Source organism: Gymnogyps californianus, chromosome 1, assembly GCF_018139145.2.
Source record: "Gymnogyps californianus isolate 813 chromosome 1, ASM1813914v2, whole genome shotgun sequence".
Classification (NCBI taxonomy): domain Eukaryota; kingdom Metazoa; phylum Chordata; class Aves; order Accipitriformes; family Cathartidae; genus Gymnogyps; species Gymnogyps californianus.
Genome location: NC_059471.1, coordinates 186,128,116 through 186,147,934, shown reverse-complemented (window position 1 = coordinate 186,147,934; position 19,819 = coordinate 186,128,116). Strand labels below are relative to the sequence as shown.

The 19,819-nt window shown below is 37.0% G+C and overlaps 1 protein-coding gene across 2 annotated transcripts in view; it reads right to left on the bottom strand.

Annotated features, from left to right (window-relative positions):
* Positions 1-297: 297 nt before the first annotated feature.
* The window catches only part of GXYLT1 (glucoside xylosyltransferase 1), a 35,829-nt gene continuing 16,307 nt past the window's right edge, over positions 298-19,819 (bottom strand). For both annotated transcript variants that reach the window (XM_050901244.1, XM_050901253.1), the window contains 6 exons: positions 16,240-16,414; positions 15,110-15,235; positions 13,993-14,244; positions 4,233-4,356; positions 3,751-3,923; positions 298-2,247 (listed from right to left, as the gene is read on the bottom strand). In XM_050901244.1, the coding sequence (XP_050757201.1) occupies positions 2,086-2,247; positions 3,751-3,923; positions 4,233-4,356; positions 13,993-14,244; positions 15,110-15,235; positions 16,240-16,414 (1,012 nt within the window). In that variant the 3' untranslated portion in view covers positions 298-2,085. The remainder of the gene's footprint in view (positions 2,248-3,750; positions 3,924-4,232; positions 4,357-13,992; positions 14,245-15,109; positions 15,236-16,239; positions 16,415-19,819) is intronic.

Sequence of the window (19,819 nt, the reverse complement as noted above, 5' to 3'; positions counted from 1 at the left end):
TAAACAAAAACCATGGTATAAGGCAGTATATTCTGCTATTTGTAATATGCTAAGTAAACACCTCTTGAAATAAGCACAAAGTAAGAATTTTTATCCTATGATAAGTTTCAATATTAACCCTTTTTGTTCGAATCCCCCACAAAAACTGAAACTTGAGTGGAAAGGTTGCTGCTGATGTTCACATTCCACTTTTTTCCTAAAATGGCTCATTGGGTTTTAAGCGATATCTTCACATGCATATAACATACTAAAAATAAATTCACAACTGAAAGTTTCTGCAAAGACAAACACAAAAAACAGGCCGAAAGAATTTAATACAAACACACAGTACAAGTAAAAAAAAAAGCTGAAGACAAATTGATATAAAAATCAGTATTTATGTAAAAAAATAATGCATTGCGTATTGTAAAATCAGTCAACAACAGTATTCACCTTCACACAGATTTCTAGATTTTCAGACTTCAAGAAGTTACATAGAAGGAAAAGAGACCGTAACTACATGCGAGGCAGACTGCTTCCTAGTTTCCATCCCAGAAATTTACACCCTGAGCCAGCAGGGAGATTAGGAGCAGAATATAAACTCTGCTTACAATGGAGCGTGTTTTTGTACTGCTAAAGCATTCGTCCAGCTCACATGGATCTGGGAGTCAGAGCCAGCCTGCCTTTGACAAAGAAACAGCCACAAAAACTAAGCTTCTAAAATGGGGTTGGGATGAAGGTGCAAGTCAGCGAGTGGATCCTCCATGTTCTACACACAGGAACATTTCTGGATTCCAAAAACTCACTTTATGAAGGCTTCATCTCAGTCAGACAGGTTATCCAAGTTCAAATATACTTTACAAATACATTTCATACCATGCAAGTTTAAATAATATTTTACTGTAACACTAGAACTCAGCCTTTTTCTTCATGTTTTTCTCGGAAAAAAAGTTTGTACTACATAAACAGAACTTTTTTTTCACTAAGATAACTAAAGAAAGCCTAATCCTTAGTTGTAAATCACTATCACCCTATTGACAGTAATGCATTCATGTAGCTGAGGGTCTGCCCCAAAACTATTTTAAAGCCATGTTATTAAAAAAATATGGTAACAGGATATAATCTCTAAGAAACCCATCTAGTATACAGTCTGATGAACCATCAGAACTCGTATTACAGCTCTTCACTGTTAGGTACTCAATACTCTATAATAACCATCAGGTAATAATTCTTAGTAAGGAAAATACAACAGCAACAGCTTTACACTGGTTTTTTTTTTTCCTACTTCCAAAATGCCCTATAAAGCTGCAAAACCATGTAATTTTTAAAAAAGTATTGTAAGACAGACAACTTCAAACTAAATTTTTGCTTAAAAACCCCTCAACTCTGCTCTTATCTTTTGGCCATGATGGCTCAACGATGTTGAAACAAATGCTGTATGTTAAAAAGTCTCTGTATCTACCAACAGAGAAAACTAGTATCACATACTAGTTATTAATTTCTCAGAAAATTGTATTTATAGCGTGCAGTTTACACCTAAGATAAGCAAAACAAGATTGTCAAAACAGTACTTCAACATGTAAGAGATGAACATATAAAGGCACATACAGATTGTCAATTATTGTATCATATTTCTTTGAAAACAGAGTATTTTCTGCACTTGTAAACAACTTTGTTTACATAAGGGCTCACACCTTTAAAGTGAGGTTAGTGCTGCTGACTCAGTTATTGCTACATTCACAGTTTACAAGAACTTTAGACAATATATGAGGTACACTCCCAAATAGAGCCATCTTCATTTCTTCCTTGTTCATTTGATCCTTAGATAACTGAATTATGCAGAATACTGACCATAGAAGGCAGTAACACCCAAATCACTGGATCCAAGATAAACATTAGCAGTGATTAAACTTCAAAAGAGCAAAAAGTCACTTTTGCAGACGAAAGTTCCTGTTCTTCATTACATGAATATTTTCTTCATTTTTATGTATGCTAGTTAACTTCTACCTGGGCACATTAAGAGCCCATTCAAGCCATATTAGAATTTTTGCACCTTTTGACCAGTATGTTAATTCAGTCTCTTGATTGAACAGCTTGGAGTAAAAATCACCTTCCCTTTGATCTTCTGGCATACAAGTCTCTTATGCTTTTTGTTAGCTGCTTTACGAACACTTCATATACTCTTCCACAGTATGTATGCATGGTTTTCTGTAATTCCAGTTCTAGAGGCTGCAACAGGGAATGCACCAGATCATCGCCAAATGAATACTGTAAAGAGGTTAAGAAAAGAAGATTTAAGGTCAATACGGAAGAGTGTCATTATTAAGAGTTTTATAAAAATACCTTTGAACATCCTATTTGCTTTCTACAGGTTTTCAAGAACTCAGCTTCTGAATGCAATATTTGAAAAACACCTCTAAATTAGAGAAATATTCTCTAACGCTTTCAGTAAGCCTAACAAGTGAGATTTAAAAAAAAAAAAAAAAAAAAAAAGTAAGCAAATGAACATATCCAGACAGGCAAGGAGGAAATTTAAAATTACCTTATTAAATTAAAAATTTACAGATCTAAAATGATTTCTGGTTGTTTGTTGAACTTTCTTGAATGACACATAACTTTTAAGGAATACAATTCTTATTAAATTATAATGAAACAACAGTATGAAAAGTGATACTACTGAAGTTTCATTAAACTGAATGATGGTCAAACACATACTATGTTTAACATGGACATGAAATAAAGAAGTCATTAATTCAACAGTGCAATATTTTTTATAAACAAATGATAAGCTAAAACAGCATTTCAAAGTAACATAATTTTGTTCATCTTATTACCACCGAATCAGCAGTGTTTTACATACTTTGTCTGACATATTCATAAACCAAATGGGATCATAAATAAAAAGAAATATTTTTTTCTTCTGTTTTTGACAATGCTCAAAGGAAACAAAGAAATCGTATTTTTATGGAAACACATTCACTTTCCCTGCAATGTAGTCTCAGACCCCCAAAAGTACTTTTCTTCATTTTTATATCCATATGACAACATGTAATAAAGCACCATTAAAATATACTATTGATTTTTGAAGGTTATACACACACAATAGCCTGCTACATTAAAATGTGCATCAGTGCTAAATTTTACAGCTCTTCAGTGAGTATACTGATGTAGTGATAAATAGTTTATTAGATGACTTATTTGCAGAATGAAAAGAAGTCACTGTGCTTAGTATTTAAAGGAACAGCAACATATTAATACACTGAATCTCTAGAAAAGGTCAAAACACAGTATAAAAAAAATTTTCTATAATCCAAATCTAGCTATAATTAAACATTAAAATGTTGGAGTAAATACACACAAACTTTGGGAAGAAGGAGGGGTTTTTTTCTGCATTTTAAAATCTCCAGAAAAATTAAACTTCTGGTGATCTCCAAATGCTCATACAAACAGTTTACTAGATGTATTTATTAAAGGAATGGGAATAAAGCCTTTTAAACAGACATTGATAACTACAGGCAATGTTTTAGAATCCTAACCTAGACACAGTCTAAACTATGTTTCAAAAGATGCTCATCACAAAAGGAATACACTGGAATTCTATCCAAGCAGTAAACAAAAAAATGGTGAAACACTTAGCATCACTTAAAAGAGAAAAAATTACTCTGTTGCAATCAAGGTAAGTATCAACAAAACCTACAAAATACATGCAGCACTGTAGATAAAAATACATTAAAAAAAACTTTACACAAGTACAATGCTGAAAACACTTACATTTTTTATTGCTTCATAGACAGCCCTAAAAGTCGGTTGTTTATCATCATGGTAAACACCTCTGTTTCCATGAAGAATAAATATACCTTCTTCTTCAGCTTCCTTACAATTGCTTCCATAGATGCAGTGGTCAGGGCGATAATTCCATTGGCAAGGAAAGACATAAAGGCTTTCTGCGCAGAAAAACGAGAACTCCGGATTAAGTATTTAAATCATTTCAGGAAATACACTAATTTTCTCTTTTTTTCTTAAGGTTGCTTCATAAATTTCTGTACCGTTGTTCTGAAACCTAACAGCTAATTACACTCTAGCAAGCTCCAATGCTGTCTCTCAAAGTAAACACTCTGACGAAACGAAAGAAGTGAAAAGTCCCTTGCATACTTTCACTGAAAAGTCTGCTAAAAGAGTATTTTCCGGGATTTTTGAACATCATAGAAAAGATCAACTTTGTCATGTTAGACTTAGAAACAATGTGGATTTACCTGGATTGTGAAAAAACATAATGTTCAACAGATCCTGATCACCCCATGTTATGTTCAACTTGTACTTCTTCAGCAGTGGCATAAGAATTTCTCCCCACTGTAACCGGACTGGTGTCATATCATTCTATTAAACAAAAAGCAAAACAACACACATTCAGGACAATTATACCTATTATACCAGAAGGAAATGCCCTACAGAATCGCAGTAATTTGCTTTTCAAAGTTACAAATCTCAAATATATAGATGATTTCTTCCTTTTAAACAAATGAGCACATCTAAGGAAAATAGTTATGGACATTTCCAATATGCTTTATTTCTCAATTATTATCTTATAAGGAAAATTATATGCATCTCCTACTTCTATTTAACTGACACATTAAATTTTTGTCTTCAAGATTTCCCTCAAACATCTCACACCAAGAGTTCTAAGAAATAGAAAGGTTTTTTTTATACAGCAGTAGGATCTAACACAAAAACTGCATTTAAGTGATGCATGCAAGTAGATGGGCACTATTTAAATATCCACACTTCATGCAATTTCTCTGTCTTTATCAGAGTGATAATATACACAGGCTTTAAAGTTAACTTCAAAAATTCAAAACAGATCAATATAAAATTAATTATTAAATCATTCCAAACACAAACAGCTAAAAATAGTGGCTATAAAGCAGCGTACAAAAATACGGAAATCCTTCAAAGGTTTTCAAAAGAATTTTCATTGAGTTGAATTCATTTTTTTAGTTACTGAACTTGAACTTCCACAGCAAAGGCAGAACTTTTCGCTAGCAAAAGGCAGTAAAACTCTAAACCAACAGCTTTTACTTAATTCCCAAATTCTTGATTTAGCAAAATCACTTCAAAGGAAAAGGAGGAGTTCTTCTAAGGTTTTGGCTGAGGAGGTGCTACCTGGAGTAAGCTGGCCTGCACTGAACGCCATGTTACCAAAGGGGTTACCATCTGTAGTGTAACAGGTTCCATACTCTAAAGCTAATTTCTTATCTTTACACCACATTTAAGCTCAACTAGAACAGAAAAGGAACAAGGCTGCTCACTCTGTACCTTTGACTTCAGCTGGGAGAGTGAGGATGGAATAACAGTAAGTCCCAGAGAGAAAATTCCTGCATAAGCACAGGATTGTACCCTTGATTCTTTTTAACCAAGCTGCCAAAAAAAAACCCTAAATTAGAACTCCAATATGGTTTGGGATCTGTATACAGAAACATCATGTTAAGAAACAGTAAAGACTACCAGGAGCAAAACATTCAGTTTTAGAATTATAGTACCAAAGACTTTCTTCTCTGAGCTTTCCACTGACAAACTAGAAAGTGCAAAAAATAGCAGTTCAGTTTTTAGTCTTTCCTCAAATCATTTCAGCCATCAAATATGAAGGGCTTTCAGAACTGAAGACTAAAAAAAGAAATACTATCAGATTTCAGACAAGAATTAATACAAAAAAGATCTATAGCTTATATGATGTAGGAAGCCAAACTGAATATTACAGTCCCTTCTGTCCTAAAAAATTTATGACTATGATTGCTTGCAAGTATTCAATGAGAGCAGGCATAAGAAATGCACAAGAGAATTCTTCTCTAGCAAGAATTATCATTAGGCTCAGTGCAATGTGATTAAACAAAAGAAAACACAGGCTTAACACCAACCTAAAACCTTCCAAAAAGCAAATCAGACTGAATCACAGTGGGTAAAGATTACTCCCTCACCTGAACTTTGCCGTCCATAGAATATTGACCTAAGGATTAAATTTAGACTCAATGCTAAGTATCAAAACCAGAATTAAATTAGCTCACTGATACCAGGATAATCATGATAAGAGAATATACAGTAGTAAATAAAGTTTTAGAGCAACCCATAGAAATATTACTTTCATAGAATGGTTTGGGTTGGAAGGGACCTTAAAGATCATCTAGTTCCAACCCCCCTGCCATGGGCAGGGACACCTTCCACTAGACCAGCTTGCTCAAAGCCCCATCCAACCTGGCCTTGAACACTTCCAGGGAGGGGGCATCCACAACTTCTCTGGGCAACCTGTTCCAGTGCCTCACCACCCTCACAGTGAAGAACTTCTTCCTTACATCTAACCTAAATCTACCCTCTTCCAGTTTAAAGCCATTTCCCCTTGTCCTATCACTACGTGCCCTTGTAAAAAGTCCCTCTCCAGCTTCCTTGTAGGCCCCCTTTAGGTACTAGAAGGCTGCTATAAGGTCTCCCCGGAGCCTTCTCTTCTCCAGGCTGAACAGCCCCAACTCTCTCAGCCTGTCTTCATAGGAGAGGTGCTCCAGCCCTCTGATCATCTTCATGGCCCCCCTCTGGACTCACTCCAATAGGTCCATGTCCTTCTTATGTTGGGGGCCCCAGAGCTGAACACAGTACTCCAGGTGGGGTCTCACCAGAGCGGAGTAGAGGGGGAGAATCACCTCCCTTGACCTGCTGGTCACGGTTCTTTTGATGTAGCCCAGGATACGGTTGGCTTTCTGCTCTGCAAACGCACATTGCTGGGTCACGTTGAGCTTGTTATCAACCAACACCCCCAAGTCCTTCTCCTCAGGGCTGCTCTCAATCCATTCTCTGCCCAGCCTGTATTTGTACTTGGGATTGCCTTGACACATGTGCAGGACCTTGCACTTGGCCTTGTTGAACTTCATGAGGTTCACACAGGCCCACCTCTCAAGCCTGTCAAGGTCCCTCTGGATGGCAACCTTCCCTCCAGCGTGTCGACCACACCACTCAGCTTGGTGTCATCAGCAAACTTGCTGAGGGTGCACTCAATCCCACTGTCCATGTCGCTGACAAAGACGTTACACAGCACCAGTCCCAATACCGAGCCCTGAGGAACGCCACTCATCATTGGTCTCCACTTGGATATCGAGCCATTGAGCACAACTCTTTCAGTGCGACCACCCAGCCAATTCCTTATCCACTAAGTGGTCCATCCGTCAAATCCATGTCTCTCCAATTTAGAGACAAGGATGTCAGGCAGGACAGTGTCAAATGCTTTCCACAAGTCCAGGTAGATGATGTCAGTTGCTCTTCCCTTATCCACCAATGCTGTAGCCCAATTGTAGAAGGCCACCAAATTCATCAGGCATGATTTGCCCTTAGTGAAGCCATGCTGGCTGTCCCCAATCACTTCCTTATTTTCCATGTGCCTTAGCATAGTTTCTAGGAGGATCTGCTCCATGATCTTGCCAGGCACAGAGGTGGGACTGACTGGCCTGTAGTTCCCCGCCTCTTCCTTTTTCCCTTTTTAAAAATGGGGGTTATGTTTCCCCTTTTTCAGGCAGTGAGAACTTCACCAGACTGCCACGACTTCTCAAATGTGATGGATAGTGGCTTAGCCACTTCATCCACCAGTTCCCTCAGGACTCGCGGATGCATCTCATCAGGTCCCATGGAGCTGTGCACCTTCGGGTTCCTCAGCTGGTCTCGAACCTCATCTTCTCCTGCAGTGGGCAGTTCTTCATTCTCCCAGTCCCTGCCTTTGCCTTCTGCAACTTGGGTGGTGTGGCTGGAGCACTTGCCAGTGAAGACTGAGGCTTTAAGTTGTTGAAGTCATTATTTAATGTAATTTTAATTTAAGTTGTATAGTTTTAATAGCAGTGAAATCCAGAGTATATCCCAAGGAGACGCAAAGCAGGTAACAGCATACATCACATTGCCAGATGCCTAGAAGTGGCACTACTTGACAAATAGTGCTATTAGATTTAAGAATTGGAAATTGTAATATTTCAATAACCTTTGCATAAATAGAAGAGTTATAAATTAATTTATTAACACTGATGTATAATGAAACCAGTGTAGGAATCACAGAGCAAGAGAAACTATCTGAATAGTTATATACCCTTCTTTAAAATTCTACTGTAACTTGTACCGAGGTCAAACAGCATGAGAAGTAGAATGCTCAAGTTCAATCAAAATTGACGATAGAATTGTTTTTCAAAATTTACTCAAATAAATATGAAAAAAATAACTCTATGATAACTTAAGGATTTCCAGAATATAAACTTCCTCTCCAATATTCAACAAGTTGCAAAGAAGGTTAAAGAGGTTTAAGAAAAAAACCCACAATGGTAGTGGGCATTCCTGTGATGCCATCAAGTTGATACAGACAGGCTCTTATGAATCCTCAAAATTCTAGGTTTTTTGAGTGGAAGAAAATGTGTAAGAACAAAATATACATAAGGACATTAAGGTATTCTCCTACATGTTTTTTTTTTTGTTTAGATGCTGTACTTTAATTAGTTTGGTCATTACTGATTTCTGTTCCAGAAGACTTCTGCCTGGCCAAGGCTGAAGTCAGACTTACAAGAGCTGTCACATTTAGTCTGTAGCAACCTAGTACTACCTTTCTTTTAATTCTAGTAAGAAAATATAAAGTTCAGGAAAAATACTCAAATCATACAGCAATATCTAAACAAACTGCAGTTGTGTCCCACAAACAGTTGCCCAATTTAAATTTCCTTAATGCCAAATGAGAGCAAGCCCTCTTCCTTCCGGTTACACGACTCTATCCTGTTCTTGCATTAACAGTATAGTGCTAACACTTGCTAGATGTTTTTGTGAGCTGATTTACTTTGCTAACCCAGCAGAAGGATTTCTTTTTTCTACTGTTACCAAATTTAATTGAATCATAGAAGGGACCAAAAAACACCAGAGGCTAGGACAAAGTAAATAAGAAAAGCAGGGAAAAGCAGCAGGTAAGAGATGGGAACCTTCCTTTTAGAAGCAATTAGCTTTTGCACAGGCTCACCCTATTTCTTGGAACTATAGCCTTCAATACTGAATGGTAAAAAAAAAAGTGTATAATGGCTTAGCTCATAGAAACTCTCTCAACTTTGACTTTTTTTGTCTAAAGCATATCCATGAAGCTCTCCTTTGCACACACTATCTGGAGTTACTTTGTTTGGGGCTTGTTTGATTTTCTAAGACGCATTCCTTTCCACGACTGCCCATGTCTCGGGCATCACAACAAGTTTCTTAATAAATTTGATAAAAGTCATTGCTCTCTATTCACAAAGCCTCACTGGTCTAGGACTTTTTGTTAAAACACCTTTTCTGTGGTATTTGCTACATCTCTTCCAGTTTAAAAGTATCTACATCTATATGTATACAAATATAAAAAAAGTCACCTACTATTACCTCTTCCATCTCCTAAATACTCTTTCATGTTTTACATTCCCATTTTCTAATTGCTGCTTAGCAAAGACAACAGGCGGGCACTAACCTCCAGAAGCTTCATTACCGATTCTAGTCTTATGTCCAGTTATGCACTGTTTAATGACCACACTATATTCAACAACATATATGTGTGCATGCATATCTATCTATATATATGTATACACATGTGTGCATATATGTGTATATATACAGTGCATATGCTTGTACTGTATATATACACAAAGTCTCAAAACTCACAAGACAAATAAGATAGTTAGGACTAGGAGTGACAACTTCCATTAGGCACCATAGATAGCCAAGTAGTTAGGATGCTTGTTTGAAATGAATAGACCTGACAGTCCTGAGAAGATGAGGCTTGAATAAATACGTGGATAAAAGACGACTTAATCCTGGAGCAATACATGGAACTACAGGTTTTCTGCTACCCGTGTGAGCACTATAATCATTGGTTAAAGTCTCCGGTTCTCCTTTTTATTTATTCATCTTCTGGTTCCTCCTGACTCTTACAAATCAATGTGACAACAGAAGATAGATGCTTAAAGGCATCAAGCAGCTCAGCCTGTAATTTTGGGCTGAAGAAACTACAGTAGACAAAGAACCCACAATTTTAAATCCATCATATTGGAGGAATATCCTGATCCAAAACTTCCACTGTTTAAACAAGTGCTCTAGCCAGTAGACAGTCATACGAAAAGGTCTACAGGCAGCTTTTTAAAGATACAAAAATTCCCAGAACTTATATACTCCTTGAGGAATTTGTTGAGTCTCCTGAATGAATATAAACAAATTCAGACCTTCCTATAAGACAATGAAGCATTTTCTAGTTCTACTGTATTTGACTGGAATAGTTAATGGGACACGACATGCAACAGTATCTGTAAGGTCCAAAAGCGGTGTTGCTGGCAAGGGGTATTAGGATAGTTCCTACCCCTGAATTTGGTTTACCTCTCTTCTAAAGGCTTGAGACTAGTAGCTCCTTTGCTATCAGTCACAAGGGAAGCCATACACTCTCAGGCCTACCATGTATAGCCTCAACTACACTAAACCCTTTTCAAAGTTTTGCTGTGAGGCTTGCAATTTTTCATATTGACCAATCCTCCTTTTAAGACATTGAAGGAACCTGGAGATGAAAACAAAGTCTCTGCAAGTCCTCACAAACAGCAGATTTTTTGTAATAAAGCTTGTGCATCTTAGGGCCCTGTGATGCTCTGCAAGCTTGTGGGACCACACTCTAGGTACTAGGGGAGCATGAACTAAATGGTTCCCCTGCTGAGTGCTCTCTAAGCCAAGATCTCAATAATCAATATTGTATAACAGAAACTAATTTCCTGCTTAGTCATTACCCAGGCTGCACTACTAGCTATGATATGAGAGGAGAACGATCAAGCACTGTCATTGCTAAGTTTCAGGTAACCTAGTAGCTCTCTGATTAGACATCCTCAAACTGTTCTGACTGGGCTGAGCATGCTACCACAAGCCTGATACTACAGGAGACTTCTCCAGCATGTCCAATAGGTGGAAGGACTACGTCAGCAGCATGGGTTAGAAACCATGAGGTAGTCTCCCGTCAGAAACAATACCAAAAAGTCTCCACTGATAAGTATGTTGGTCACTGGCAATAAGGTCTAACGCAGAGTCTTAGCAAGCCAGTCACACTGGAGAAAGAATCTATCTCTACAAATTCAAAGCTTGAACAAATAACAAACATTACACTTGCCAGAAACATACAAAGACAGAGGCAAAACACTCAGATGCTCAGCTAGATGCTCAGCATTTGTTATACAAAGGCCTGAAAGATACTGGGGCAAGGTTTTAAATCAAGAAGGGTATCCAAAGAGGGCATTTCAAAATGCTTCAGCTGAACCAGAAAATCCATATATGTCAAAACACCATGCATCCAAACATTGTTATCTGTGTTTCTTGCTCAAGATAATCAGACTAAGACTCCATGAAAGATGTACAGGATGATGAAGCAGGGGGGAAAAAAGGTATAGGAATGGAAAGAAAAAGATGTAATTCATGCAAGAAATAAGTTCTCAGCAACCATGTTAAAAGCTGCACACACACAAAAACACCCCAAAAAACAACCCCCCCCCCAAAAAAACCCAGGTATACAGAGCACACCATCTTTTTTATTTCTTTTTTACTTCTTACTATCAAGCAAGAGTGAAAGAATATTGCTTTATGTGCACCACTAGTCTCAAATGTTTGAGGAATAGCCACAATGCACACACAAGCATTCCTGGACAATTATGAAGTTCAGAAGACATGTGAAAGCAAGGGCCAGAAGTATATATGCATCAGACATGGAAGGAAAAGTCTAAGTTTGAAGTGACAGTAAAGCCCTGGGAAGGATGCCAAAGAACGATGAGTAACGATTAAAGGCAGAAAATGCTGTATTTCTAACATTTAAAACAACCGAAGTGGAGCAGGGGAATGGGTTAATTGCCTTTTTTAAATTTTTGTTAACTAAAGCCATCAAAAAGGGCTTTGAATCACGTGCTTTGCTATTGGGAAGTTTTGTTCTGTTTCTGCCTCCCTTTCTCAAGTGCCCTTTCATAATTCTGAATATTTAGTATACTTGTACAGCACTGGGTAGCTCATTCCAATCTCAGTTCCTTTCCCTTAATTGTATGAATGCTAAGCCTGCAACTCATCAAGCAGACTTGCTTAGTACAGCACGTACTGAACAATTTGAGAAAGAGCATGAAGATGAATGTTTTCAGGACAATTCAAGACTTTTTTTGGTTCTGATTCCCCATACCAGTTATGACACAATCTTCCTCACTACAGAAAGAAGTTCAGTGGCGCACTTAGCCAGCAACTGTACATCATGTTAGGTATACTGAAGTTTACCAGCAGGATCATGAGAAAAGCGTATGGATTTGTGCCTTGCCTTACAGCTGAGGTCTTATAAATCACAGCTATTCACTCCTATAATAAAGAGAAATTATAAAAAAATCACTTCCTCCAAGGCTGGTTTTAGTTTAGCTATCGGACATGTTTCATTGCATAATAAATATACAACATGGCAACAACAGGAATATGTAGCAGATACTTTCAGGACCCAGAAAATATTCCAGCCCTCTAGTACCAAGGGAAAGCGGCAATATTCCATTTTGAATTTCAAAGTATTCATTAATTATTTCACCTACTTAAATCTGTATATATAGACTTAAATTTTAAGAAGCCACCGGTTTTAGGTGTTAAGGAGAAAGGACTTTACATTGTCCTCTAGAAAACTGCAGTTGATTTGGAAGACAATTTTAGTATCCTACATAATCTGCATACTTTTGAAAATTTTAACTCCGATTTTAGTAAAAATGCATAAAGTTTCCAATAAATTGATAACCTAAGTTGTACTGAGAAGCCCAACCAGAATTCTGGCACAGTATGAATAAAAGACCAACCTTATCTCAGAATTTACCACACTAAAAATAATTCACTACACAGAAATGCATTGTCAGAGGTTAAGATACATGCAGTTTTCAGTCCCATATTTTTCTTGTTATACTTTTCAATATTTTCACTTCTCCAGATGCTATAATCAGGAAAACAAACAAATAACAAAGTAGACAATGCAAGATTCCACTGATTATACATACAGAGAAGTTGTCTTCTTGGGAAAACTACAGCTGTATACTATAGCTACTATAACTTTCTACTTCAACTACAACCGAGATAATCCATTCTCCATTTTTCTTAAATTCTGTGTATTTCCATAACAAAAATACATAGCAAGAATGTTAAGATGAAAGGTAAATCTTTCTTAAATTGGAAATGGGGGAGAAGAAGTGATATGTACCACAAGTTTATATTGCCCCTCTTATGGGTGCACCTTCCAAAAGTTTTTGACTGCATGATTATTTCTCCCTAATCAAACTTCTCTTAAACAGAGAAGTACTTTTTCCCCTCGCATAATCACACAGCGTTGCTTTTGTATTTGTGTTTCAACTATGTAAGAAAAAACTTCCCATCTGTGAAACAATGACCATTTCTGTTGCTGCACACACTGCTTTACTAAGTACTTTCATGATGAACTTATTTCTCTACAAAAACTATGACTTCAAAGTAAAACAAAAGATACTTAAGGTGATAATCACCTGGTTACAATGTAAAAGATCAAAATTTGGAAACCGCAGAGTTAAAAATAACTTACTAAATGTTTTAGCACCACCTCCTGGTCATACTACTACAGACATTTTTGAAGTTAGTTTACAGTATACATTAACTGTTTTCTGGGATCTCTACAGTGAAGAAAAAATATCAGAATATCTACTGACAAATGTAATTTACAGCAGACTGTATCAAGTCACAGGATCTCTCAGAACTAAGAAAAATTAAAACAATCAAGCACACTTCAAATTCAGGAATTCCAAGTCTTACAGTGAATGACATTTAAAAAAACACAAGTTAACACACTATTTTAAACACAGCATATTTTTAGAGCACAATTCCAATTATAAGAAAAATATTTTGAAAAATACTGTCCCACATGAATTTGAAACAGGATTAGAATGAAAAGATGTAAACCCACGGAAAATGCAATAAAGGCAACACACATACCTTGAAATACTTTCTTCTGATACGTGTCATATTCATTAACATTACTCCAGAATTTATTCCAGTTACTCCATAATAGGGATGTCTAGCAAAGCGATTATACCACCCGATACGAGGCTCTTCATGTTCTGGTGCCATTGCAGCAATTTGTGTGGAGTTGAACTTCCCCAGAAAAGACCAAATATCATCAACAGGTCTCAAAAACAGGATGTCAGTATCAACATACAGTAGCGAATCCACATTTTTGAGGATTAACTGTGAGGGAAAGAAATTTAAAATGAAACTTCTAAGTTTTATTGAGCTTCTCTTCATAAAACAGAAGTTGCTGCCATTACACAATAAAGTTTAATAGATTTTTGTCATATGCAAATAAATTCACTTTAGACTGACAGTTTGCAGTCAATAAATTTGCCATCATTCCCTCTCCTCTCATTTTGGAGAATTTTTGTAGAGTGAAACAGAGGTTTTATACAGAATAATAATAACGCAAAGGCAATGAGTGTACATTTTATATCCCGGGGCTCCTCAGGAGTAGGTTGCAGGCCAGGTGAAACATTACCATAACAGGAGCTCCTATCTCGCTCCCATTCCCTTGCTTTCCTATGCATCTAATCAAACAAGGGAGAGGTGTAAGGGAGTCCCAGAAGAGACATTATTTGGGAGATAGCTGCCACTGCTATAATTCACCTAGCCTGAAGTATGATTTCTGAAATGTCTTAGATGAGCAAAGAAAAGGCTGCACAAAACACTCTGGCAACAATAGCCCATTTCTTGTTTCATTTTCTCTAACGCTTCTCAGACCAATGCATGCAGGAAACTTTCCAAGTAAATCAGGAGATGAGGTATGATACATCCTTCTTACCTCTGAGAGGATGACATGACCTGTACCTCTCACTGAGGATACTGTGCCATAATGCAGCAAGTGAGAAAAGGACTTTTATTCCATAGTGTATTAGTGCCACAGAAGGTTAAATTCAGAGGTTTTTTTAGGATGTCATAAAAGTAACTTTTAGGAGTAGTAGTAGTTCTTAATTTAAAACTAAGCAGAAATTAGATTAACAAGGACAGCTTGATGCTTCATAAACAGACTTCTGTATTGTCCTATTACACAATAACTTACTGGCAAGAACAGCCTTTGTGAAGCACATGGTTTAAACAATTTCTTCCATTCTGCTGCACTCTCAGTTGGAAATGTTATTGGATATAATGTGTAATTAACTTTTCCTTCATAGGGGAAGTCATCAAGCTACGTGAAAAGAAGAGATCACAAAAATGACTTCAGTTCAATTCTATTACAAAAAAGAAATCAATCCCCCATTCAAACTGATAATCGAACACAACTGCAACACCTCTCTTCCATAACAGAAATGCTTCCTGAAGTACAAGAATCTGCCAATTCTTCAAAATACTTGAACAAAAAGTGGCACCTGCAGGCCACTATGAAGAAAACACATCCTATCAGATCATATACAAAAGTAAGAGCAAGTACAATAAATAAGTATTTACAAAAAGTAAATATATCAAATAAAACTTTTTCCCCTCTTAACTAGTTTCCACAGGAAAAATACCAATGAAGCCTTTCTCAATTTAAAATAACCTTACCCAATTTTTGCCACAGTTACTGTTCACAACATTAGTGTATATATATTAGTATGTGTAACATACTAAAGTCATAATTAGTATGACATTTTAAGCACAAAAATAGTAAAACCCTCCACATCTATATACTAGTCAGTATACTATATACTTCTAATACTGCTACTCCAGTCATAATGTTATATTCATTAACTGGAATTTACTAAAATTAGACATAACCATATCTACCATTTTCAAAGACTGATGTTTCACTTTGTTTAGACAATGTAAGGCTGACTCCTACTGTAAGCACAGGGACAAAAAAGGATAGTTCTCTATTTTCTCTTGTAAAACCAACTTTAAATAAGCTCACACAAGGTAAGTGGTTTGTGTTCAGAACATCAGGTTTGTATTTAACAGATTCAAGGTGACAAATCAGGAAGTTTTGGTCTGTCTCTGTGAAAAGCTTTGATATTAGCAACTGGCATTTTTCCACAGGAAAAAAAATTCAAAAATCCCCATCCAACGTTATGAAAGACTTGCATATTACCTTATTTTTAGACCCCTGCATTTCTGCCACTATATTCAACAACTACTACCTAAGAAGCAGATTAATTGCTATATATTACTCAAATTGTACTACAAATTGACTAAATAAATTATTTGGGTACTTACTATATCTTTGAAACTCTCATGCAATTGGTCCTCAGCAAAAATATGAAACTGGAGAGGTTTGATGCTGAAAATAATGGCTGATCTCAACATAGTAACAGTCTCCTCCAGTCTTTCACCACAGGCAACCACTGCTAGATGCATTTTCTCAGAAGGACGTGTTTTCATATAATCATATCTGATACAAAAATATTTTTTCATTTGACATTATTTCTAGCACAAGCTTAAAGAAAAGCTCTACTGTTTACTGCAGCACGTAATTTAACAAAATATCCTTTATCATATTTAAACCAGCGAAGGATGACTCAAATAGAACATACAAACTACAGCATTACACCTCATACATATGCTTACGTTTAACCTGAACTGTTCTCATATTCACTCCCACCATCCCAGCCTATGAGGGAAAAACAAGGTATAGAAGAGCTATACGGAAACTAAACAAACAAACATTTATTTTCCTAGTAATCTTACTATCCACTACTAGCAAGGAATTCCATCAAAATAGTTACGTTAAAAGAAAGATCATATGAAGTTACATCGAAATGTGAAAGGCTGAGAGCATATTAAGTCTATGCATGAGTTCATTTTCTCCTCTTTCCCTGGACTCGGTACAGAGATAGGTAAACATGATAAGTACAGCAGAGTTAAACTCAACAACAAAAGCGAGATAACCTCTACTTTTAAGAAGTTCTGTTAAGAACGTTTTTGAGTGATCGAAACGTTTTGTCCATTTTCTGCTCCAGTAAGTCCTTCTGCCAAACCCATGGTTCAGGGATTCTCCTAAGCACTGGCAAAATGCAAAAAGCTTTCTCCTCTCCTTCCATCCTGCAGGACTACAACTTGGGTTGGAAGGCGGGGAAACTAACAGCTCAAACAGCGTTGTGGGATGTCCTGGTGCTCCCAGTAGTTCTGGAAAATCCCTCAGGTACACTGACCACATGCACTGCCCATGTCCTTGGGGCTAAACCATTGCAAGGTGTGGGGATTGGGAAGTTCTTTCTTCGTGGAGACAGCTGTCCAACAGTTATGGTGAGAAGTGCCTGGTATGTATTATACAGGGTACACTTAAAAGTTATTTCATTATTTTAATACAGTAGGCTAAAATTATCATTCGGTAAATACCATCAGCTTGGTGGTAAACACAGTGGGCATACTAAACCTAAAACCGCGTTCTCCTGGATTTCATGTATTTAATTAGTCAGAAAAGCTTTCAAAGGTTTTAAACATATGTCAACTCAAAGCCTATCTTCAAAACAATATTCTGTGCTTGAGCTACTCGCATGGTCTATGGGAGGAGAGGGGCTAAGAGAACTAAGCGTATCTGAAGGTTTAAATGACAAGTTTAATTCCAAGTTATGCAGACAAAAAAAATTCTGAAGTTAGAAAAGACTTTCCCGAACTAGTAACAGTAGAGAAATGCTTGGCAAACATACTACCCATTCTTAGAAACTTGCCAAAGAGAGAGACACTTCAAAACAGAAATTAACAGATGTGATTCTTAGCACATGGTCTTCACCCAATTTATGTAACTAAAACATTTAGATGCATACCAGTTTTCCTTTCAATTGACAAAAGATACTATGCAAATATGCCTTTTTTTCTTTAGGGCATGGAAGAGCAACACACATTATTTTGAGTTCCACAAGGCAAAATATAAGTAAAGATATCACTGTAAAACTGCTGAAGTTTAATGCCATAAATAATGGCTGCATTCAAAAAACATTCTGAGTTTTGGAAGAGTTTAATGCCCTGGAACTAAAAAACTCCAGCATCCCAGCGATTTAAGATTAATGAAATTTTAATTAGAACATGCAGTCAGTCTTAAGTCAAGGTTTGGGGCATTATTAAAAATCACATGGATGAAAGACCTCATAGGTAGGATTCAGATCAAAAATAGGACACTTAAATGAAGATGCTGACATATGAGATTGTGTCCAAAGTCTCATTAAGGCCAATGGAGATCTAGGGAGCAGGATATGGAGCGCAGACAGCAATTCATCTTATTTCAAAGTAAATACCTAGGGCTTGATTCAATTTTTTAACATAGGTATAATGCCATTTAATAAGCTCTAGAATATCCCACCTGACCTCCAGGTGCCAGTCCAAAAGGACTGAGTGTCTCAAAGATCATGTTGTATCTACTAGTCCTAAGGAGATGTCTAGGATACCCAAGTGCTTCTCAGTTAACACCAGCCATTTACTTCTCAGCAACTTAATGGCTAGTCACCTGGATCATTCTCTACGCTCTTTCAATTTTAATGACCGCTTAAGACCTACTTGACATAGACATCTATATGCAGACATCTATATTCAGATGATTTAATCCACAGACTGAAAACTTTTATAAGTCTTGCAGCAAAACCTGAAAGATTAGTTCAGGTTAACAGGAAAAAAAAATATAAAATAGAATCTTTAAACGTAACCAAGGCATGTCCATTCAGACCTTCATACATAAAGCTAAATTAAACATTACACCATGCAGTAAGTAGCTAATGTAAAAAACACAAAGCAAGCTGAATGTGATGAGGGTAGCTGAAACCCACAAATAAGTACACTGCTGCAGTCTGAACAAGCTGCTAGCAGCAGATTAGCCTCATCACTAATCCACTGAAAAGGGAATTACAGTAATTAAGCCCTGAAGTCATGAGAGCCTACAGTGATATTGCAAGGTCATGTGACAAATAAGGGCACAACCTACACAAACTGCATAGCTGAAAGCCAAATTCCTGAACCACATGTAACACATGGCTTTCCATGAATAAGGTATGATGAAAATTATGCCAAAGCAACTCTAAAATGCATTGAGATTCAAAGATTGTATTTTATTATTTCTACATCTAGTGACATCTGTGAATAAAAGAACATTTCAAGCCACACAACAAAAACCAGACTGATCATACTATAATGCTTTTACAGTCACTTTGTTCACACAGTCTCTGTTCTATGAGTTTCTGACTTCAGGAGTTCAATTTTTTAAATCTGTGCTTAAAAATAATTTTTTGAAAAGGCAAAAAAATATTTAGAAAAAGCTAGTAACAACTGAATTTCAGCTTGCACAATATGAGGAACAGCTGGACTCAGATCCGTAATCCACAACACAAAGCTTTACCCCTGCAGCAGATGGAGCAAGAAGCCATTGGAAAGAACAGGCCATCATTCCCTCTGGGGACCATCCACTAAGAAGGGAATGAGACATATTAGGTCTCGGAGACATATTACGGCAGGAGAAGTTATGAGACTCCAGAATTGTGGTTCTTACTCCAGGCTCCATTAAGAGACATCTTTTAGCGATTATAAGCTGCATTTGACTTCCCTGCATACAGACCACTGGCAATCACAGTGTCCTTCTTACTAATCAGGCCTCAGTGCTGCTCCTCTCCCTACATATACATCTCTCTCCACTCCCAGAGGGAAATCACTGCCCCATCTTCATCCAGGGACACTAACTACTTACCTCATGTGCCAATCCTCCACTGCCAGCATCTTTCATCACTTTTTCCTCCTCCTCTCACTAGAAGCAGCATAAAGTTTAGGTTGTCCAGCAGAGCTTATCAGCTTGAGCTCTGCAGCCTCACCTTCC